This window comes from Salvelinus alpinus, chromosome 4 (genome assembly GCF_045679555.1).
Source record: "Salvelinus alpinus chromosome 4, SLU_Salpinus.1, whole genome shotgun sequence".
Taxonomy (NCBI): Eukaryota; Metazoa; Chordata; class Actinopteri; order Salmoniformes; family Salmonidae; genus Salvelinus; species Salvelinus alpinus.
The window spans coordinates 100331090-100355826 of record NC_092089.1 but is presented as its reverse complement, the minus strand read 5'-3'; the positions used below and the strand labels follow the sequence as shown (position 1 = coordinate 100355826).

General features: G+C 44.4%; 1 protein-coding gene across 4 annotated transcripts in view; it reads left to right on the top strand.

Annotated features, from left to right (window-relative positions):
* The window catches only part of LOC139574833 (probable E3 ubiquitin-protein ligase MID2), a 162917-nt gene that overhangs the window by 94023 nt on the left and 44157 nt on the right, over positions 1-24737 (top strand). For all 4 annotated transcript variants that reach the window (XM_071399777.1, XM_071399774.1, XM_071399776.1 and 1 more), the window contains one exon: positions 13986-14093. In XM_071399777.1, the coding sequence (XP_071255878.1) occupies positions 13986-14093 (108 nt within the window). The remainder of the gene's footprint in view (positions 1-13985; positions 14094-24737) is intronic.

Here is a 24737-nt window from a genome sequence, read left to right as displayed (position 1 = left end):
AGGGTGACAGGGTCAGCTGTACAGAGATATAGTTCACTAGTCAGAGGGTGACAGGGTCAGCTGTACAGAGATATAGTTCACTAGTCAGAGGGTGACAGGGTCAGCTGTACAGAGATATAGTTCACTAGTCAGAGGGTGACAGGGTCAGCTGTACAGAGATATAGTTAACTAGTCAGAGGGTGACAGGGTCAGCTGTACAGAGATATAGTTCACTAGTCAGAGGGTGACAGGGTCAGCTGTACAGAGATATAGTTCACTAGTCAGAGGGTGACAGGGTCAGCTGTACAGAGATAGAGTTAACTAGTCAGATGGTGACAGGGTCAGCTGTACAGAGATATAGTTCACTAGTCAGAGGGTGACAGGGTCAGCTGTACAGAGATATAGTTAACTAGTCAGAGGGTGACAGGGTCAGCTGTACAGAGATAGAGTTCACTAGTCAGAGGGTGACAGGGTCAGCTATACAGAGATATAGTTCACTAGTCAGAGGGTGACAGGGTCAGCTGTACAGAGATATAGTTAAGTAGTCAGAGGGTGACAGGGTCAGCTGTACAGAGATAGAGTTCACTAGTCAGAGGGTGACAGGGTCAGCTATACAGAGATATAGTTCACTAGTCAGAGGGTGACAGGGTCAGCTGTACAGAGATATAGTTCACTAGTCAGAGGGTGACAGGGTCAGCTATACAGAGATATAGTTCACTAGTCAGAGGGTGACAGGGTCAGCTGTACAGAGATATAGTTCACTAGTCAGAGGGTGACAGGGTCAGCTGTACAGAGATATAGTTCACTAGTCAGAGGGTGACAGGGTCAGCTGTACAGAGATAGAGTTAACTAGTCAGAGGGTGACAGGGTCAGCTGTACAGAGATATAGTTCACTAGTCAGAGGGTGACAGGGTCAGCTGTATAGAGATATAGTTAACTAGTCAGAGGGTGACAGGGTCAGCTGTACAGAGATATAGTTCACTCGTCAGAGGGTGACAGGGTCAGCTGTATAGAGATATAGTTAACTAGTCAGAGGGTGACAGGGTCAGCTATACGGAGATATAGTTAACTAGTCAGAGGGTGACAGGGTCAGCTGTGCAGAGATATAGTTTACTCGTGTGTATCCCTTTAATGCTGTCAGTATGGATACATCCAAATGGAAACATATTCCCTATATAGTGCGCTACTTTTGAAAAAGGCCTAAAGTAGTGTACTGTATATGGAATATGGTGCCATTTGGGGCAGATCCCCATAGCATCACCCCCTGCCATCCCTCAGCCCTGTGTGACAGTAATGGCCGACTGGGGTGGAACCCTGGTTTAATGCTCTCCATCCCTCAGCCCTTTGTGACAGTAATGGCCGACTGGAATGGAAAGCTGGTTTAATGCTCTCCATCACTCAGCCCTGTGTGACAGTAATGGCCGACTGGAATGGAAAGCTGGTTTAATACTCTCCATCCCTCAGCCCTGTGTGACAGTAATGGCCGACTGGGGTGGAACGCTGGTTTAATACTCTTCATCCCTCAGCCCTGTGTGACAGTAATGGGCGACTGGAATGGAAAGCTGGTTTAATACTCTCCATCCCTCAGTCCTGTGTGACAGTAATGGCCGACTGGGGTAGAACGCTGGTTTAATACTCTCCATCCCTCAGCCCTGTGTGACAGTAATGGCCGACAGGTGGAACGCTGGTTTAATACTCTTCATCCCTCAGCCCTGTGTGACAGTAATGGCCGACTGGAATGGAAAGCTGGTTTAATACTCTCCATCCCTCAGCCCTGTGTGACAGTAATGGCCGACTGGGGTAGAACGCTGGTTTAATACTCTTCATCCCTCAGCCCTGTGTGACAGTAATGGCCGACAGGTGGAACGCTGGTTTAATACTCTTCATCCCTCAGCCCTGTGTGACAGTAATGGCCGACCGAGGTGGAACGCTGGTTTAATGCTCTCCATCCCTCAGCCCTGTGTGACAGTAATGGCCGACTTAGGTGGAACCCTGGTTTAATACTCTCCATCCCTCAGCCCTGTGTGACAGTAATGGCCGACTGGAGGGGAACCCTGGTTTAATGCTCTCCATCCCTCAGCCCTGTGTGACAGTAATGGCCGACTGGTGAGGAACCCTGGTTTAATACTCTCCATCCCTCAGCCCTGTGTGACAGTAATGGCCGACTTAGGTGGAACCCTGGTTTAATACTCTCCATCCCTCAGCCCTGTGTGACAGTAATGGCCGACTGGTGAGGAACCCTGGTTTAATACTCTCCATCCCTCAGCCCTGTGTGACAGTAATGGCCGACTGGTGAGGAACCCTGGTTTAATGCTCTCCATCCCTCAGCCCTGTGTGACAGTAATGGCCGACTGGAATGGAAAGCTGGTTTAATGCTCTCCATCCCTCTCAACACTATTCATCCCTTATTAAACAGTAAACTCCATGTGAGTCCCAATGGCACCCTATTCCCTATTTAGTGCGCTGACCAGGATCCATAGTTCACTGTATAGTGAATAGGGTCCCATTTGGGACGCATTCTCTATTTCACGTTAGTCTGGGCCCGGAGAACCACAGGGTAGCTAACTATTCATTCAGACCATCAGATTAAGTGATCTCTGTGTTATTCATCAACTCCTGAGGAGAGGAAAGTGTTCCAAAAAGTGTTTGTCTTCCCTCCTCTCTTCCCTTTCCTCTGTTTCCCAACTGGTGTCGTCCTCCTCTGCCTGCAGTCTGTTCCTCTTGTATTCATAATAAATGATTTAACTATGCGACTGTCTTGGCCATCAAGAGAACTTGCCCCGTGTTAAAACAAACTGTTAAAAGCTAATTTCATAAAATGTAAAGGATTTACCTATGGATGCTAGTTGCTAGCTATTCTCTGGTGTGAGGTTTGTGTGAATGGCTTGGTTATTCTGAAGAGAAGCATAGTATACCGTATGTGGGGTAATGCTAATTTACTATGCTAATGAAAGTCAGGCCTACTGTGTGTGTGTGTGTGTGTGTGTGTGTGTGTGTGTGTGTGTGTGTGTGTGTGTGTGTGTGTGTGTGTGTGTGTGTGTGTGTGTGTGTGTGTGTGTGTGTGTGTGTGTGTGTGTGTGTGTGTGTGTGTGTGTGTGCGCGCGTGTTTCTTCCCAGAAGCCTCCCTGCTAGGAGGAGATGGAAGAGTTCTTTATCTCTGTTCTGTAACACTTCAGGGAGAAAGGAGGGAGAAACACAGCTCACTAATAATGCATCACAACAACAGAGGACTGACTGGCTGCATGGGGCGCTACAACAGTTCTGGTGTGACCTGAATTTTTCTGTTGTTGCTGCATTGCATCCAGTTATCTCTCTCCAAGATGATATGATCAAACAGAGGACTGTGATTCTGCCGGTGGGTTCTATGGTGGTGGCATAGCAACACTGCCTTCAGCCTAAATCTCCTTTTAGAGTTTGACAGATACCCTCATTTATAAACTGATAATTGTTCTCCTGAGATATTTATTTTTCTCTGTTGTTTCTTTGACAACCGTTTGAATGTATGTTGGTTTTTGCCTGTGTGTTAGATTGTGTTGACAGTATAATCGACTTGGTGATGTGTACAGTAGGCAGAGTGTTGCAGTACTTAGTTGAAACATATGCCAAAGCCATCCATATTTTAACAGATCTCAATGGTCTTTTTGCTGGGGAGTGCAGGACAGGACAGGGAAGTCTCTAGTGACTTGTGGATGTGCACTTAGACACTTCCTGCTTTTTGAATCCTGTTTAATCTGTCAGGCTGGTGGAGAGACCAGCACTAATCACTGCTGTGACAAACAACAGCCTCTCACCATGAATCCTGTTTAATCTGTCAGGCTGGAAGAGAGACCAGCACTAATCACTGCTGGGACAAACAACAGCCTCTCACCACGACTTCTTCGCTCCTCTCTGCACCGTTCTTCTCACTTTAAAGGCCCAACTAAACAAAACGGAAGCTTATTTTCTTGCTATAAATCAATGGGTATACATCATTCATTTAAATGATCAAGAACGGTTTAAATATCACCTTTAAAAGAACCCAGGCCCTCACTGTTATCTGGGGCTCCTTCCTGTTTTCTGCTCTCTTCAACCTTTTACACAGGTGAAGTCGGTAGTGTACATATACCTTAGCCAAATACATTTAAACTCAGTTTTTCACAATTCCTGACATTTAATCCCAGCCCTGTTTTAGTTCAGTTAGGATCACCACTTTATTTTAAGAATGTGAAATGTCAGAATAATAGTAGAGAGAATTATTTATTTCAGCTTTTATTTCTTTCATCATATTCCCAGTGGGTCAGAAGTTTACATACACTCAATTTGTATTTGGTAGCATTGCCTTTAAATTGTTTAACTTGGGTCAAACATTTTCTGGGTAGCCTACCACAAGCTTCCCACAATAAGTTGGGTGAATTTTGGCCCATTCCTCCTGACAGAGCTGGTGTAACTGAGTCAGGGCTCAGTTCTGCCCACAACTTTTCTATAGGATTGAGGTCAGGGCTTTGTGATGGCCACTCCAATACCTTGACTTTGTTGTCCTTAAGCCATTTTGCCACAACTTTGGAAGTATGGTTGGGGTCATTGTCCATTTGGAAGACCCATTTGCGACCAAGCTTTAACTTCCTGACTGATGTCTTGAGATGTTGCTTCAATATTTCCACGAATTTTCCATCCTCATGAGGCCATCTATTTTGTGAAGTGCACCAGACCCTCCTGCAGCAAAGCACCCCAACAACATGATGCTGCCAACACCGGGATGGTGTTCTTCGGCTCGCAAGCATCCCCCTTTATTCTCCAAACATAACGATGGTCATTATAGCCAAACAGTTCTATTTTTGTTTCATCAGACCAGAGGACATTTCTCCAAAAAGTACGCTCTTTGTTCCCATGTGGAGTTGCAGACCATAGTCTGGCTTTTTTATGGCGGTTTTGGAGCAGTGGCTTCTTTCTTGTTGAGCGGCCTTTCAGGTTATGTCGATATAGGACTCGTTTTACTTTGGATATAGATACTTTTGTACCTGTCTCCTCCAGCATCTTCACAAGGTCCTTTGCTGTTGTTCTGGGAATGATTTGCACTTTTCGCACCAAAGTACGTTCATCTCTAGGAGACAGAACGCATCTCCTTCCTGAGCGGTATGACGGCTGTGTGGTCCAATGGTGTTTATACGTGCATACTATTGTTTGTACAGATGAACGTGGTACCTTCAGGTGTTTGGAAATTGCTCCCAAGGATGAACCAGACTTTTGGAGGTCTACAATTTCTTTTCTGAGGTCTTGGCTGATTCCTTTTGATTTTCCCATGATGTCAAGCAAAGAGGCACTGAGTTTGAAGGTAGGCCTTGAAACACATTCACAGGTACACCTCCAATTGACTCAAATTATGTCAATTAGCCTATCAGAAACTTCTAAAGCCATTTTCCAAGCTGTTGAAAGGCACAGTCAACGTAGTGTATGTAAACTTCTGACCCACTGGAATTGTGATACAGTGAATTATAAGTTAAATAATCTGTCTGTAATCAATTGTTTTATTTTATTACTTGTGTCATGCACAAAGTAGATGTACTAACTTGCCGAAACTGTCTCCCTGTGTGTGAGTAGATATCAGTGTTTTCAGTGAGACGTGGTGCTACTGCTGTTGTGGTTTAATGATGGAGTTGAGATCATTAATAAAACATGATACTCCCCAATTAGTAACTATATGAGATCAGACCCAGCTAGTAACTATATGAGATCAGACCCAGGTAGTAGCTATATGAGATCAGACCCAGCTAGTAGCTATATGAGATCAGACCCTGCTAGTAGCTATATGAGATCAGACCCAGCTAGTAGCTATATGAGATCAGACCCAGCTAGTAACTATATGAGATCAGACCCGGCTAGTAACTATATGAGATCAGACCCTGCTAGTAGCTATATGAGATCAGACCCGGCTAGTAGCTATATGAGATCAGACCCAGCTAGTAACTATATGAGATCAGACCCGGCTAGTAACTATATGAGATCAGACCCAACTAGTAACTATATGAGATCAGACCCTGCTAGTAACTATATGAGATCAGACCCAACTAGTAACTATATGAGATCAGACCCTGCTAGTAACTATATGAGATCAGACCCTGCTAGTAGCTATATGAGATCAGACCCAACTAGTAACTATATGAGATCAGACCCAGCTAGTAACTATATGAGATCAGACCCGGCTAGTAACTATATGAGATCAGACCCAGCTAGTAACTATATGAGATCAGACCCAGCTAGTAGCTATATGAGATCAGACCCGGCTAGTAACTATATGAGATCAGACCCAGCTAGTAACTATATGAGATCAGACCCAGCTAGTAGCTATATGAGATCAGACCCAGCTAGTAGCTATATGAGATCAGACCCAGCTAGTAGCTATATGAGATCAGACCCAGCTAGTAGCTATATGAGATCAGACCCAACTAGTAGCTATATGAGATCAGACCCAGCTAGTAGCTATATGAGATCAGACCCGGCTAGTAGCTATATGAGATCAGACCCGGCTAGTAGCTATATGAGATCAGACCCAACTAGTAGCTATATGAGATCAGACCCAGCTAGTAACTATATGAGATCAGACCCAGCTAGTAGCTATATGAGATCAGACCCAACTAGTAACTATATGAGATCAGACCCAGCTAGTAACTATATGAGATCAGACCCAACTAGTAACTATATGAGATCAGACCCGGCTAGTAACTATATGAGATCAGACCCAACTAGTAACTATATGAGATCAGACCCGGCTAGTAACTATATGAGATCAGACCCAACTAGTAGCTATATGAGATCAGACCCAACTAGTAGCTATATGAGATCAGACCCAACTAGTAACTATATGAGATCAGACCCAACTAGTAACTATATGAGATCAGACCCGGCTAGTAACTATATGAGATCAGACCCAGCTAGTAGCTATATGAGATCAGACCCAACTAGTAACTATATGAGATCAGACCCAGCTAGTAGCTATATGAGATCAGACCCAACTAGTAGCTATATGAGATCAGACCCAACTAGTAACTATATGAGATCAGACCCAACTAGTAACTATATGAGATCAGACCCAGCTAGTAGCTATATGAGATCAGACCCAACTAGTAGCTATATGAGATCAGACCCAGCTAGTAGCTATATGAGATCAGACCCAGCTAGTAGCTATATGAGATCAGACCCAGCTAGTAGCTATATGAGATCAGACCCAGCTAGTAGCTATATGAGATCAGACCCTGCTAGTAGCTATATGAGATCAGACCCTGCTAGTAGCTATATGAGATCAGACCCAGCTAGTAGCTATATGAGATCAGACCCAACTAGTAGCTATATGAGATCAGACCCAACTAGTAGCTATATGAGATCAGACTCTGCTAGTAGCTATATGAGATCAGACCCAGCTAGTAGCTATATGAGATCAGACCCAACTAGTAGCTATATGAGATCAGACCCAACTAGTAACTATATGAGATCAGACCCAGCTAGTAGCTATATGAGATCAGACCCAGCTAGTAGCTATATGAGATCAGACCCTGCTAGTAGCTATATGAGATCAGACCCAGCTAGTAGCTATATGAGATCAGACCCGGCTAGTAACTATATGAGATCAGACCCAACTAGTAGCTATATGAGATCAGACCCAGCTAGTAGCTATATGAGATCAGACCCAACTAGTAACTATATGAGATCAGACCCAGCTAGTAGCTATATGAGATCAGACCCAGCTAGTAGCTATATGAGATCAGACCCAGCTAGTAGCTATATGAGATCAGACCCAGCTAGTAGCTATATGAGATCAGACCCAGCTAGTAGCTATATGAGATCAGACCCTGCTAGTAGCTATATGAGATCAGACCCAACTAGTAGCTATATGAGATCAGACCCAGCTAGTAGCTATATGAGATCAGACCCAGCTAGTAGCTATATGAGATCAGACCCAGCTAGTAGCTATATGAGATCAGACCCAGCTAGTAGCTATATGAGATCAGACCCAGCTAGTAGCTATATGAGATCAGACCCGGCTAGTAACTATATGAGATCAGACCCAGCTAGTAGCTATATGAGATCAGACCCAGCTAGTAACTATATGAGATCAGACCCGGCTAGTAACTATATGAGATCAGACCCAGCTAGTAACTATATGAGATCAGACCCAACTAGTAGCTATATGAGATCAGACCCAGCTAGTAGCTATATGAGATCAGACCCAGTTAGTAACTATATGAGATCAGACCCAGCTAGTAGCTATATGAGATCAGACCCAGCTAGTAACTATATGAGATCAGACCCAACTAGTAACTATATGAGATCAGACCCGGCTAGTAACTATATGAGATCAGACCCAACTAGTAACTATATGAGATCAGACCCAACTAGTAACTATATGAGATCAGACCCGGCTAGTAACTATATGAGATCAGACCCAACTAGTAACTATATGAGATCAGACCCAACTAGTAACTATATGAGATCAGACCCAGCTAGTAGCTATATGAGATCAGACCCAGCTAGTAGCTATATGAGATCAGACCCAGCTAGTAGCTATATGAGATCAGACCCAGCTAGTAACTATATGAGATCAGACCCAGCTAGTAGCTATATGAGATCAGACCCAGCTAGTAACTATATGAGATCAGACCCAGTTAGTAACTATATGAGATCAGACCCAGCTAGTAGCTATATGAGATCAGACCCAACTAGTAGCTATATGAGATCAGACCCAGCTAGTAACTATATGAGATCAGACCCAGCTAGTAACTATATGAGATCAGACCCAGCTAGTAGCTATATGAGATCAGACCCAACTAGTAGCTATATGAGATCAGACCCAGCTAGTAACTATATGAGATCAGACCCAGCTAGTAACTATATGAGATCAGACCCAGCTAGTAGCTATATGAGATCAGACCCAGCTAGTAACTATATGAGATCAGACCCAGCTAGTAGCTATATGAGATCAGACCCAACTAGTAACTATATGAGATCAGACCCAGCTAGTAACTATATGAGATCAGACCCAGCTAGTAGCTATATGAGATCAGACCCAGCTAGTAGCTATATGAGATCAGACCCAGCTAGTAACTATATGAGATCAGACCCTGCTAGTAGCTATATGAGATCAGACCCAGCTAGTAGCTATATGAGATCAGACCCAGCTAGTAGCTATATGAGATCAGACCCAGCTAGTAGCTATATGAGATCAGACCCAGCTAGTAACTATATGAGATCAGACCCAGCTAGTAGCTATATGAGATCAGACCCAGTTAGTAACTATATGAGATCAGACCCAGCTAGTAACTATATGAGATCAGACCCAGCTAGTAAATATATGAGATCAGACCCAGCTAGTAGCTATATGAGATCAGACCCAGCTAGTAACTATATGAGATCAGACCCAGCTAGTAAATATATGAGATCAGACCCGGCTAGTAACTATATGAGATCAGACCCAGCTAGTAGCTATATGAGATCAGACCCAGCTAGTAACTATATGAGATCAGACCCTGCTAGTAGCTATATGAGATCAGACCCGGCTAGTAGCTATATGAGATCAGACCCAGCTAGTAGCTATATGAGATCAGACCCAGCTAGTAGCTATATGAGATCAGACCCAACTAGTAACTATATGAGATCAGACCCTGCTAGTAGCTATATGAGATCAGACCCGGCTAGTAGCTATATGAGATCAGACCCAGCTAGTAGCTATATGAGATCAGACCCAGCTAGTAACTATGTGAGATCAGACCCAACTAGTAGCTATATGAGATCAGACCCAGCTAGTAGCTATATGAGATCAGACCCAGCTAGTAGCTATATGAGATCAGACCCAGCTAGTAGCTATATGAGATCAGACCCAGCTAGTAGCTATATGAGATCAGACCCAGCTAGTAGCTATATGAGATCAGACCCTGCTAGTAGCTATATGAGATCAGACCCTGCTAGTAGCTATATGAGATCAGACCCTGCTAGTAGCTATATGAGATCAGACCCAGCTAGTAACTATATGAGATCAGACCCAGCTAGTAGCTATATGAGATCAGACCCAGGTAGTAGCTATATGAGATCAGACCCTGCTAGTAGCTATATGAGATCAGACCCTGCTAGTAGCTATATGAGATCAGACCCGGCTAGTAACTATATGAGATCAGACCCAGCTAGTAACTATATGAGATCAGACCCGGCTAGTAACTATATGAGATCAGACCCAGCTAGTAACTATGTGAGATATGAGTATCCTTCATTCGTTACCAGCATCGGTAGCTAGACATGTTCTTCCACCTCATTACTGTATAATAACTCTAGAATTGTCTTATGTTGTCTTTTTAATGTCCACGCCATCTCTCTCCAACTCTTCCTTATAAGAACCCTACCCAGTGCATTTCAGAAAATTGCTAGTGCATTTTAGCCAAGGGGGCCGGGCTCCCTCGGTTGCCATTATGTGTCAGAACAGAGTAATACATCTCTCCAGTGAACGATAAAACATTAATCCAGCCTAGGATTTAGTGGTAGAGACCAAGCGGCCAGGGAGGTGGCTCAAGGAGCGTGTGGTTCAGGTGTCAAGATGAATCATGTCTGGGAGGGGAAAGTCCTCCACTAGAGGTCAGAGTGAATCATGTCGGGGTTAGGGAAAGTCTTCACCTAGAGGTCAGAGTGAATCATGTCGGGGTTAGGGAAAGTCTTCACCTAGAGGTCAGAGTGAATCATATCGGGGTTAGGGAAAGTCTTCACCTAGAGGTCAGAGTGAATCATGTTGGGGTTAGGGTTAGGGAAAGTCTTCACCTAGAGGTCAGAGTGAATCATGTTGGGGTTAGGGTTAGGGAAAGTCTTCACCTAGAGGTCAGAGTGAATCATGTTGGGGTTAGGGTTAGGGAAAGTCTTCACCTAGAGGTCAGAGTGAATCATATCGGGGTTAGGGTTAGGGAAAGTCCTCACCTAGAGGTCAGAGTGAATCATATCGGGGTTAGGGAAAGTCCTCACCTAGAGGTCAGAGTGAATCATATCGGGGTTAGGGAAAGTCCTCACCTAGAGGTCAGAGTGAATCATGTCAGGGTTAGGGTTAGGGAAAGTCTTCACCTAGAGGTCAGAGTGAATCATATCGGGGTTAGGGTTAGGGAAAGTCTTCACCTAGAGGTCAGAGTGAATCATGTCAGGGTTAGGGTTAGGGAAAGTCTTCACCTAGAGGTCAGAGTGAATCATGTCAGGGTTAGGGTTAGGGAAAGTCTTCACCTAGAGGTCAGAGTGAATCATGTCGAGGTTAGGGAAAGTCTTCACCTAGAGGTCAGAGTGAATCATATCGGGGTTAGGGAAAGTCTTCACCTAGAGGTCAGAGTGAATCATGTTGGGGTTAGTGTTAGGGAAAGTCTTCACCTAGAGGTCAGAGTGAATCATGTCAGGGTTAGGGTTAGGGAAAGTCTTCACCTAGAGGTCAGAGTGAATCATGTCAGGGTTAGGGTTAGGGAAAGTCCTCACCTAGAGGTCAGAGTGAATCATGTCGGGGTTAGGGTTAGGGAAAGTCCTCACCTAGAGGCGTTATGAGTGACTGGTGACTGGAGCTCAACTCTTGTGGTGTGGTTCCACCTAGGTCAAAATAGCCGATATTTCAATGGCGCTTTTCAAATAAAATTATATAAAAGGCATATATTTCTTCCAATGCCTACCTGGAGATCAGACAGACAGGGAAGATTTCAGAAGAGAAATGATCCCTGAGCATTCGGGACAATATTAGTGAGAATATCTGGTTCAGTGTTTCAGTGGGGTGTAGGCAGTGGGATGATATATACCTGGTTCAGTGTTTCAGTGGGGTGTAGGCAGTGGGATGATATATACCTGGTTCAGTGTTTCAGTGGGGTGTAGGCAGTGGGATGATATATATCTGGTTCAGTGTTTCAGTGGGGTGTAGGCAGTGGGATGATATATACCTGGTTCAGTGTTTCAGTGGGATGATATATACCTGGTTCAGTGTTTTAGTGGGATGTAGGCAGTGGGATGATATATACCTGGTTCAGTGTTTCAGTGGGATGATACATACCTGGTTCAGTGTTTCGGTGGGATGATATATATCTGGTTCAGTGTTTTAGTGGGATGAGACATACCTGGTTCAGTGTTTTAGTGGGATGATACATACCTGGTTCAGTGTTTTAGTGGGATGATATATACCTGGTTCAGTGTTTCAGTGGGATGATATATACCTGGTTCAGTGTTTCAGTGGGGTGTAGGCAGTGGGATGATATATACCTGGTTCAGTGTTTCAGTGGGGTGTAGGCAGTGGGATGATATATACCTGGTTCAGTGTTTCAGTGGGGTGTAGGCAGTGGGATGATATATACCTGGTTCAGTGTTTCAGTGGGGTGTAGGCAGTGGGATGATATATACCTGGTTCAGTGTTTCAGTGGGGTGTAGGCAGTGGGATGATATATACCTGGTTCAGTGTGTCAGTGCAGTGATATATACCTGGTTCAGTGTTTCAGTGGGATGATATATACCTGGTTCAGTGTTTCAGTGGGATGATATATATCTGGTTCAGTGTTTTAGTGGGATGATATATACCTGGTTCAGTGTTTTAGTGGGATGATATATACCTGGTTCAGTGTTTCAGTGCAGTGATATATACCTGGTTCAGTGTTTCAGTGGGGTGTAGGCAGTGGGATGATATATACCTGGTTCAGTGTTTTAGTGGGGTGTAGGCAGTGGGATGATATATACCTGGTTCAGTGTTTCAGTGGGGTGTAGGCAGTGGGATGAGATTTGGTGATTCAGGGAGGATAAGAAGATTCTTCTGCCTCGTGAATCTGCCTATGTTATGTTGCTGAGCAGTAATCCACAGAGATGTTGGAGCATTTATATTATCCTTGTTAATTACCAACCGTTAATAAGATGGTTCTTATGGACTTAATGGAGTTTGTGTGTATGTGTAGGCTCGTGTGTGTGTGTGTGTGTGTATGTGTGTGTGTGTGTGTGTGTGTGTGTGTGTGTGTGTGTGTGTGTGTGTGTGTGTGTGTGTGTGTGTGTGTGTGTGTGTGTGTACGCTCGTGTGTGTGTACGCTCGTGTGTGTGTACGTCGTGTGTGTGTGTGTGTGTGTGTGTGTGTGTGTGTGTGTGTGTGTGTGTGTGTGTGTGTGTGTGTGTGTGTGTGTGTGTGTGTGTGTGTGTGTGTGTGTGTACGCTCGTGTGTGTGTACGCTCGTGTGTGTGTACGTCGTGTGTGTGTGTGTGTGTGTGTGTGTGTGTGTGTGTGTGTGTGTGTGTGTGTGTGTGTGTGTGTGTGTGTGTGTGTGTGTGTGTGTGTGTACGCTCGTGTGTGTGTGCGCTCGTGTGTGTGTGCGCTCGTGTGTGTGTGTGTGTGATTAACAAGGTTTAAGTGGATCTAACTGCTGTAATGACCTTTGTGGAGTGATGATCAGTGTTCGGGGGTGTTAGATGGTGAACAGTTTGATACTCTGCAGTTTGATACAGAGTCACAACACTTGAAGTTCACAGAATATCACATTCTCATAATACATTATAATGTATAATAATATTTATTTTGAATGTGCAATGATTTTATCAAAAATAAATCATGCTCAGATCTGAGCATGTGTTACCCGAACCACAGATGACAAATTAACTTGATACTGTATCTGAAGCTGAGGTGATGTCTCGGCTATCACAAAACAGTGTTGTTGATCTGAACTCTGTGTAAGTGTTTGTTTGGCCAGCATATTAAAGTCTACCTCAGGCGAACACAGCCGTTGACGAGGTCTCAGCTACAATGTTGTTGATCTGAACTCTGTGTAAGTGTTTGTTTGGCCAGCATATTAAAGTCTACCTCAGGCGAACACAGCCGTTGAAGAGGTCTCAGCTACAATGTTGTTGATCTGAACTCTGTGTAAGTGTTTGTTTGGCCAGCATATTAAAGTCTACCTCAGGCGAACACAGCCGTTGACGAGGTCTCAGCTACAGTGTTGTTGTTGTTGCTGTTTGAACCCTGTGTAAGTTTGGACACCGTGATAAAATGTGCTATGCTTCTGTCCCCAGGTGAACACAGCGATGCACGAGGCCAAGCTAGTGGAGGAGTGTGATGAGCTTGTAGAGATTATACGCCAGAGGAAACAGATCATCGCTGTCAAGATCAAGGAGTCCAAGGTACAGTAGTCTTCTACACACTAACCCTTAATACTATACTGGACCCCTATGGTCCAAGGGACTGTAGTCTTCTACACACTAACCCTTAATACTACACTGGACCCCTATGGTCCAAGGGACTGTACTCCCTGGCTGCGTCTCAAACCATACTCTTCCACTGGCTGCGTCTCAAACCATACTCTTCCACTTGCTGCATCAGAAGTTACACCCTATTCCCTACAGAGGTTTTCAAAACGGGCAATTTGTTTACCATTTTCAAAGAGGTTTCGATAGAAAAAGTGAGTGGTGTCTCCAGTCTCTCCTACTATACACATTACAAAGCTGGATCTAATGTGTGTGCCAGCCTGTCTGAGTCACGGAGATGTTGTAGGTGACAGTTAAAACACTGCATTCACAACGTGTCACTGCAACTGCCACAGTGAGCGAGGGATTAGAAAAGAAAAACATAGAGGGGACTTGTCACATAGCCTGTCACGACACTCCATGAGAAGAACAGAAGTATCGGATTGCGAGGTGTTGTCTGAGGTTTCCGAAGAATAACAACATAAAAATGTGTGGTCTGCGTATGTCTTGAGAACATAACTTTTCCCTTTGTCGCAACTGTGAGTTTTTAGTTGTGAAAGATCTTGTGATCTATGGCGCAGTTCAGTTCAAGGGTTCTCAAACTATTTTCGGCCCACGACCCCCATTTTGATATCTGAAAATTCTTACGACCCCACCCATGTGAATTTTTTTTTAAATGTAATTAACAGCCAATGTTTACTTTTATATTTGGGGCTATGACAGTCAATTGAAAAACATTCAAACAGTATTTCTGATTTGTCTTCTCAACTCACCATCACATACTGGTAATGTGGGGCTGTGACAGCCAATTGAAAATGAGTCTGACATAATGAGTACATTTATATGCACACTAATAATTCGATATTAAACTGATTATGGCCGATGGTCGAGTATGACGTTAGTCATGTAAACACCTTACTCTGCTTATCTTAAATCGGTGTGAGGTCATAATCAGAAGTAAGGATACACCGTTTAAAACACCTGGTTTTCTGAGAAATCTTTTAAATTATAAAGGAAACAGCTTAATTAGTAAACGGTTTAATTGGAGTTCCCGCAATGTATATGATCTGCTCATGTGTCAGCAGTGGGTAGCACAAGCCTCCCTCTTATGCGCGAGTGAAGTGAGTTCGGAAAAAACTGAAAGTATGCTATCTTCTAAATAGTTTTCACTTTTCACATTCAAACGTTATATGTCCAAACTTAGAATCAAAAAGTATTTGTAAAAAATATCGTGGCCACTGTGGTAGAATGTTTATTCTGCATTTATCAAAAGTCCTATCAGTAGCCTGATTTCAGATGTGTAAACAGGATTATTAGGGACGTTTTGTCTTCTTACAAAAAAGCATGTAACGTTTTAAACAAACTATTACATTAACCTGACTATCCACAACCAATATCTCTTATCTCTCCACCACTAATGAAATGGGTGTGGCTTGATGCATGTCGCGTCGGAGCTTCTCAAAGTCAGGGGGCGTGGTCGCCAGAGCGCAGCAGACAGGGCGCAGCAGGGGGCGTGGTCGCCAGAGCGCAGCAGACAGGGCGCAGCAGGGGGCGTGGTCGACAGGGCGCACCTCATGTCTGCTGTCACATCCAACCTGGATCCATATTTGGTTGTAGCCCTTTCCTGCAGTCAATGAGCAAAAACGCCCTCGTTGGTGGAATGTTATTCATATTTTTTAATAATAAAAACTATGTTTCCATGTCAAACAGTTTTGTTATATATTTTTATTTTTTTACCTTTATTTAACTAGGCAAGTCAGTTAAAGAACAAATTATTATTTTCAATGATGGCCTAGGAACAGTGGGTTAACTGCCTTGTTCAGGGGCAGAACGACAGAGTTTTACCTTGTCAGATCGGGGATTTGATCTTGCAACCTTTCAGTTACTAGTCCAATGATCTAACCACTAGGCTACCTGCTGACCCAAAATATAAAAAATATAAATATTTCAGTCTTCTGTGTTGTATATAAAGTGTAATATTGGGACGCAAACTCAAAATTGAATCCATTTCATCTCTATATCTGACATGGTCCAGGTGTTTTCTTTTCTTAAGCCCATAACCATGTGTGTGAGGTATATACTTTTGTTTCAAAGTAGATTTGTTTAAGACTACCCAGAAACACTCTGTGTGACCCTGATTTAGCCCACTGCAGTAATTAATCCAGACGAGAGCACTGAATCCAGCTTCACACAGATATGAGTTTTATGATGATTTCAAGACATCCAACCCCGAGTTCCCGAGTTGGATGACTGTTCAAAACTATTTTTCCCAGTCGGAGCTCGTCTTTTTTCTGAGTTCCCAGTTGACTTGAACGTACTGAAGTCGGAAGTCGGAGATTCCAATTGTTTTGAACGTTGTTTTGAACGTTGTTTTGATTGTTTTGAACGTTGTTTTAATTGTTTTGAACGTTGTTTTGAACGTTGTTTTGAACATTGTTTTGAACGTTGTTTTGAACGTTGTTTTAATTGTTTTGAACGTTGTTTTGAACATTGTTGTGAACGTTGTTTTGAACGTTGTTTTGAATGTTGTTTTGATTGTTTTGAACGTTGTTTTGATTGTTTTGAACGTTGTTTTGATTGTTTTGAACGTTGTTTTGAATGTTTTGAACGTTTTTTTGAATGTTTTGATTGTTTTGAACGTTGTTTTGAATGTTTTGATTGTTTTGAACGTTGTTTTGAATGTTTTGAATGTTTTGAACGTTGTTTTGAATGTTTTGAATGTTTTGAATGTTGTTTTGAACGTTGTTTTGAACGTTGTTTTGAACGTTGTTTCGAACGCGTCATTAATGCTCAGAGGGAGACGGCAGGTTATTCCCTTAGAGTCAGGAACCAAAACTCCACCTTAGTGACCGGTGACAGATACAATTAGCTGTCCGATTTCCCTTACGGGCATGTCAACTGAGCCAGGATCACAGTCAAACGGATTGGGATGTAGATTCCAAAGTGCTCTTCGAAAGCGTTGGAGGTGAGCAGTCATCACTGGTGTGGGACACAGCAAGTCAACCGAGTCAGTTTTATTTTACATCCGTTGTGAATGACACAATAGTTCCTCTCTCAATGTGAAACATCTTTCCAACACTCCTCCTCGATAACCACCAAGCCTCGATGTGAAATAGAACATTGTTATGCTCTGATAACCATATCTCCACATAGTTTTGTGAACAGGTGTGCGAGCAGTGTATGTGATTTGATGAAGTTTACAATCGAAGTTACCTGCTGCAGTATATCTCAGAGTTCTGTGCTCAGCTCTTCTGCCGCCTATTGCTCTCGGTGTATCATATCCACTACAGTGGGTGTATCTACTACAGTGGGTGTATCCACTACAGTGGGTGTATCTACTACAGTGGGTGTATCCACTACAGTGGGTGTATCTACTACAGTGGGTGTATCTACTACAGTGGGTGTATCTACTACAGTGGGTGTATCCACTACAGTGGGTGTATCCACTACAGTGGGTGTATCTACTACAGTGGGTGTATCTACTACAGTGGGTGTATCTACTACAGTGGGTGTATCCACTACAGTGGGTGTATCTACTACAGTGGGTGTATCCACTACAGTGGGTGTATCCACTACAGTGGGTGTATCTACTACAGTGGGTGTATCTACTACAGTGGGTGTATCTACTACAGTGGGTGTATCCACTACAGTGGGTGTATCCACTACAGTGGGTGTATCCATTACAGTGGGTGTCTCCATTACAGTGGGTGTATCCATTACAGTGGGTGTATCTACTACAGTGGGTGTATCTACTACAGTGGGTGTATCCACTACAGTGGGTGTATCCACTACAGTGGGTGTATCTACTACAGTGGGTGTATCTACTACAGTGGGTGTATCTACTACAGTGGGTGTATCTACTACAGTGGGTGTATCTACTACAGTGGGTGTATCCACTACAGTGGGTGTATCTACTACAGTGGGTGTATCTACTACAGTGGGTGTATCCACTACAGTGGGTGTATCTACTACAGTGGGTGTATCTACTACAGTGGGTGTATCTACTACAGTGGGTGTATCCACTACAGTGGGTGTATCTACTACAGTGGGTGTATCCACTACAGTGGGTGTATCCACTACAGTGGGTGTATCTACTACAGTGGGTGTATCTACTACAGTGGGTGTATCTACTACAGTGGGTGTATCCACTACAGTGGGTGTATCCACTACAGTGGGTGTATCCATTACAGTGGGTGTCTCCATTACAGTGGGTGTATCCATTACAGTGGGTGTATCTACTACAGTGGGTGTATCTACTACAGTGGGTGTATCTACTACAGTGGGTGTATCTACTACAGTGGGTGTATCCATTACAGTGGGTGTATCCACTACAGTGGGTGTATCCATTACAGTGGGTGTATCCACTACAGTGGGTGTATCCACTACAGTGGGTGTATCTACTACAGTGGGTGTATCTACTACAGTGGGTGTATCTACTACAGTGGGTGTATCCACTACAGTGGGTGTATCTACTACAGTGGGTGTATCCACTACAGTGGGTGTATCTACTACAGTGGGTGTATCTACTACAGTGGGTGTATCCATCAGAGTGGGTGTATCCATTACAGTGGGTGTATCTACTACAGTGGGTGTATCTACTACAGTGGGTGTATCTACAACAGTGGGTGTATCTACTACAGTGGGTGTATCCATTACAGTGGGTGTATCTACTACAGTGGGTGTATCTACTACAGTGGGTGTATCCATTACAGTGGGTGTATCCACTACAGTGAGTGTATCCATTACAGTGGGTGTATCCACTACAGTGGGTGTATCTACTACAGTGGGTGTATCTACTACAGTGGGTGTATCTACTACAGTGAGTGTATCCATTACAGTGGGTGTATCCACTACAGTGGGTGTATCTACTACAGCGGGTGTATCTACTACAGCGGGTGTATCTACAACAGCGGGTGTATCTACTACAGTGGGTGTATCTACTACAGTGGGTGTATCACTACAGTGGGTGTATCTACTACAGTGGGTGTATCCACTACAGTGGGTGTATCCACTACAGTGGGTGTATCCACTACAGTGGGTGTATCTACTACAGTGGGTGTATCTACTACAGTGGGTGTATCTACTACAGTGGGTGTATCTACTACAGTGGGCGTATCTACTACAGTGGGTGTATCCACTACAGTGGGTGTATCTACTAGAGTGGGTGTATCCACTACAGTGGGTGTATCTACTACAGTGGGTGTATCCACTACAGTGGGCGTATTTACTACAGTGGGCGTATCTACTACAGTGGGCGTATCCACTACAGTGGGCGTATCTACTACAGTGGGTGTATCCACTACAGTGGGTGTATCTACTACAGTGGGTGTATCCACTACAGTGGGCGTATTTACTACAGTGGGCGTATCTACTACAGTGGGTGTATCCACTACAGTGGGCGTATCTACTACAGTGGGTGTATCCACTACAGTGGGTGTATCCACTACAGTGGGTGTATCCACTACAGTGGGTGTATCCACTACAGTGGGTGTATCCACTACAGTGGGTGTATCCATTACAGTGGGTGTATCTACTACAGTGGGTGTATCTACTACAGTGGGTGTATCCATTACAGTGGGTGTATCTACTACAGTGGGTGTATCCATTACAGTGGGTGTATCCACTACAGTGAGTGTATCCATTACAGTGGGTGTATCCACTACAGTGGGTGTATCTACTACAGTGGGTGTATCTACTACAGTGGGTGTATCCATTACAGTGGGTGTATCTACTACAGTGGGTGTATCCATTACAGTGGGTGTATCTACTACAGTGAGTGTATCCATTACAGTGGGTGTATCCACTACAGTGGGTGTATCTACTACAGTGGGTGTATCTACTACAGTGGGTGTATCTACTACAGCGGGTGTATCTACTACAGTGGGTGTATCTACTACAGTGGGTGTATCTACTACAGTGGGTGTATCCACTACAGTGGGTGTATCTACTACAGTGGGTGTATCTACTACAGTGGGTGTATCCATTACAGTGGGTGTATCACTACAGTGGGTGTATCTACTACAGTGGGTGTATCTACTACAGTGGGTGTATCCACTACAGTGGGTGTATCCACTACAGTGGGTGTATCTACTACAGTGGGTGTATCTACTACAGTGGGTGTATCTACTACAGTGGGTGTATCCACTACAGTGGGTGTATCCACTACAGTGGGTGTATCTACTACAGTGGGTGTATCACTACAGTGGGTGTATCTACTACAGTGGGTGTATCCACTACAGTGGGTGTATCCACTACAGTGGGTGTATCCACTACAGTGGGTGTATCTACTACAGTGGGTGTATCTACTACAGTGGGTGTATCTACTACAGTGGGTGTATCTACTACAGTGGGTGTATCCACTACAGTGGGTGTATCCACTACAGTGGGCGTATCTACTACAGTGGGCGTATCTACTACAGTGGGCGTATCTACTACAGTGGGCGTATCCACTACAGTGGGCGTATCTACTACAGTGGGTGTATCTACTACAGTGGGTGTATCCACTACAGTGGGTGTATCCACTACAGTGGGCGTATCTACTACAGTGGGCGTATCTACTACAGTGGGCGTATCTACTACAGTGGGTGTATCCACTACAGTGGGTGTATCTACTACAGTGGGTGTATCCACTACAGTGGGTGTATCTACTACAGTGGGTGTATCTACTACAGTGGGTGTATCCACTACAGTGGGTGTATCTACTACAGTGGGTGTATCCATTACAGTGGGTGTATCCATTACAGTGGGTGTATCCATTACAGTGGGTGTATCCACTACAGTGGGTGTATCCATTACAGTGGGTGTATCCATTACAGTGGGTGTATCCACTACAGTGGGTGTATCCACTACAGTGGCTGTATCCACTACAGTGGGTGTATCTACTACAGTGGGTGTATCTACTACAGTGGGTATATATGGCAGATGGAGACATATTCATAACTAGAGTGCAGAGTCCTGTCCTCCAACCCGCTCTAGATGGAGCCCCATCTGTGCAAAAGCCCACCATTCGATCCCATATGGAATCTGTTTTTCATCAATACGGCCACGCAGCCCACTGAACATCCATATGGAATCTGTTTTTCATCAATACGGCCACGCAGCCCACTGAACATCCCATATGGAATCTGTTTTTCATCAATACGGCCACGCAGCCCACTGAACATCCCATATGGAATCTGTTTTTCATCAATACGGCCACGCAGCCCACTGAACATCCCCTGTGCCGTTTCATGGTCGTGAATCGTGAGACAGAACAATACGTCCTCGTGAATAGAACCCCCAGACATGTATAGCGAACAGAAGTCAATGCATGAGCATCTTGGCCCTCACAGCTACCGTCCATTTGGAGAGCATGAGCTGGGGAGTTGAGTGGTTCAGTCAGTTTCCTCTTGGTTGATAGCAATAGCATCAATTCTTTGTTGAACAGTGTTATCTAAAAACAAAGGTATTGATGTGAGTTTCTGTCCCTCTGCCTCCCCACACATTGTTTTCACCATGTCAATTGCAGCCGCCCGGTAATGTCAAAGTCTGCAGCCGCCCGGTAATGTCAAAGTCTGCAGCCGCCCGGTAATGTCAAAGTCTGCAGCCGCCCGGTAATGTCAAAGTCTGCAGCCGCCCGGTAATGTCAAAGTCTGCAGCCGCCCGGTAATGTCAAAGTCTGCAGCCGCCCGGTAATGTCAAAGTCTGCAGCCGCCCGGTAATGTCAAAGTCTGCAGCCGCCCGGTAATGTCAAAGTCTCTGCAATATTGTGTGGTTTCGTAGCGAAGCGGGCCTAGTCATTCACCGTGGGAATGATTCAAGTGTGGCCTTTTCCCCGTGATCTTAAGGGCGCTCTCTGGTTTAATTTTATCTTTTAGATTTGAATAACTTTCATTACAATTGTTTAGATTAACTACATCACAATGATTTTGAGATATAAAGATGATATTGTAATATATATAAATTTTTTTGAGGGGGGGGGGTGGGGGTATATATTTATTTTTTTCAGGATTTTGTAAATTCTCCCGTGACCCCATTTCCACATGGTGTTGCGACCCCTAGTTTGGGAACCGCTCGTCTAGAGAGATAAAGTGGAGAAAGGAGAGGAGAACAGGAAAAATTAGAAGAAGGGATGCAGAGGACATGGAGAGGAGATGAGATGAGAGGAGAAGGGCAGTTTGAAGAGAGGAGAGGAGAGGAGAGGAGAGGAGAGGAGAGGAGGAGAGGAGGAGGAGAGGAGAGGAGCAGTTTGAAGAAAGGAGAGGAGAGGAGAGGAGCAGTTTGAAGAAAGGAGAGGAGAAGAGGTGAGAGGAGAGGAGATGAGCAGGAGGAGAGGTGACTGACTGTGCAGCAGAACCAACCGGATTATAGAGGCAGGGCTGTGCAGGGACCAGGGAGCTCAGACAATGTGTGTCCCAAATGGCACCCTATTCCCTATTTAGTGCTCTACTTTTGACCAGGGTCCATGTAGGGAATAGGGTGTCATATGGGATGCAAAAAGGGAGAGGCAGTGAGTGAGCAGCCTGGCTGGGCCACGTGGTTTATCTTAACAAGCTCTCTCTTTCTCTCTCTCTCTCTCTCTCTCTCTCTCTCTCTCTCTCTCTTTCTTTCTTTATGGAGACTCAGTCAAGCTTTAATCTCTAACAGCGCAAACCAAAACAGAGAGAGCAGGCCGGGCTGGGCTGCGAGAACCTTGTTCTCTCTCTCCCTCTCTCTCTCTGTTTCTCTCTTTCTGTTTCTCTCTCTGTGTATCTCTCTCTCTCTCTCTCTCTGCTCTCTCTCTCTCTCTCTCTCTCTCTCTCTCTCTCTCTCTCTCTCTCTGCTCTCTCTCTCCTCTCTCTCTCTCTCTCTCTCTCTCTGCTCTCTCTCTCTCTCTCGCTCTGTATATCTCTGTATCTCTCTATCTGTGTCACTCTGTCTTTCTGAGCTCTCTGTATCTCTCTCTTTCTGTGTTGCTCTCTGTCTCTCTCTCTGATCTCTCTGTCGCTCTCTCTGATCTCTCTGTCGCTCTCTCTGATCTCTCTGTCTCTCTCTCTGATCTCTCTGTCTCTCTCTCTGATCTCTCTGTCTCTCTCTCTGATCTCTCTGTCTCTCTCTCTGATCTCTCTGTCGCTCTCTCTGATCTCTCTGTCTCTCTCTCTGATCTCTCTGTATCTCTCTTTCTGCATCTCTTTCTCCCTGCTCTCTTTTTGCCTCTCTCTGTCTGTCCTGTGTATTGCTGCTGTAGACCAGGGTCCAGAGTGCCCAGGGTAAGTAGTGCACTATGGAACAGGGTGTATGGAACAGGGTGTATGGAACCTGGTGTATGGAACCTGGTGTATGGAACAGGGGGTATGGAACAGGGTGTATGGAACCTGGTGTATGAAACAGGGGGTATGGAACAGGGTGTATGGAACAGGGTGTATGGAACAGGGGGTATGGAACAAGGTGTATGGAACAGGGTGTATGGAACCTGGTGTATGGAACCTGGTGTATGGAACAGGGGGTATGAAACAGGGTGTATGGAACAGGGTGTATGGAACAAGGTGTATGGAACAGGGTGTATGGAACCTGGTGTATGGAACCTGGTGTATGGAACAGGGGGTATGGAACAGGGTGTATGGAACCTGACGTATGGAACAGGGTGTATGGAACAGGGTGTATGGAACAGGGTGGAACAGGGTGTATGGAACAGGGTGTATGGAACCTGACGTATGGAACAGGGTGTATGGAACAGGGTGTATGGAACAGGGGGTATGGAACAGGGTGTATGGAACCTGGTGTATGGAACCTGGTGTATGGAACAGGGTGTATGGAACAGGGTGTATGGAACAGGGTGTATGGAACAGGGTGTATGGAACAGGGTGTATGGAACAGGGTGTATGGAACAGGGTGTATGGAACAGGGTGTCATTTGGGATGCAGCCCAGGAGTGTTTTGCCCCAGCTCGTGTTCTGAGATTGATTAAATTATTTACACTAAATGCAGCAATTCCAACTCAGTATGAGACGAAGACAAGGCAACGAGGCACACACACACACACACACACACACACACTCTCAATCACACACACACTGTCAATCACACACACACTCTCAATCACATTACAACATGTGTGTGTGTCTTCTGACGGGCTGAATTGTCCGCAGTTTGAGAAAAAGATGATGTTTAGTAAAAAAGATAATTTCCATATTATATGAATCCTCTGTACTTCAGTCCATTAAAATGTTCTTGTTGTCAGCAATCTGTTGACATGTGACTGAGCCATGCTCCAACAACAGATTATGAACACGACAAACTCTTACCAAATCTCTATCCCAAATAACAGCCTTTCCCCTATATAGTGCACAACTTTTGTCCAGGGTCCATAGGGCTCTGGTTAAAAGTAGTGCCCTATATATGGAATAGGGTGTTATTTGGGATACAATTTATGTCATCTAAATCCAGACGGATTGCTCCATTGTAAATAGTACATGTCTGATGTTATCATGTTGATTGTAAACCACCGTCATCATCATTATATAAGTCCTTCCAGGACTAGTAATGGATCAAAACAGCTTCAATTCTTAGATGTCGATTTTTTTTATTTTTTTTATTTAAGCTTTATATTTAACTAGGCAAGTCA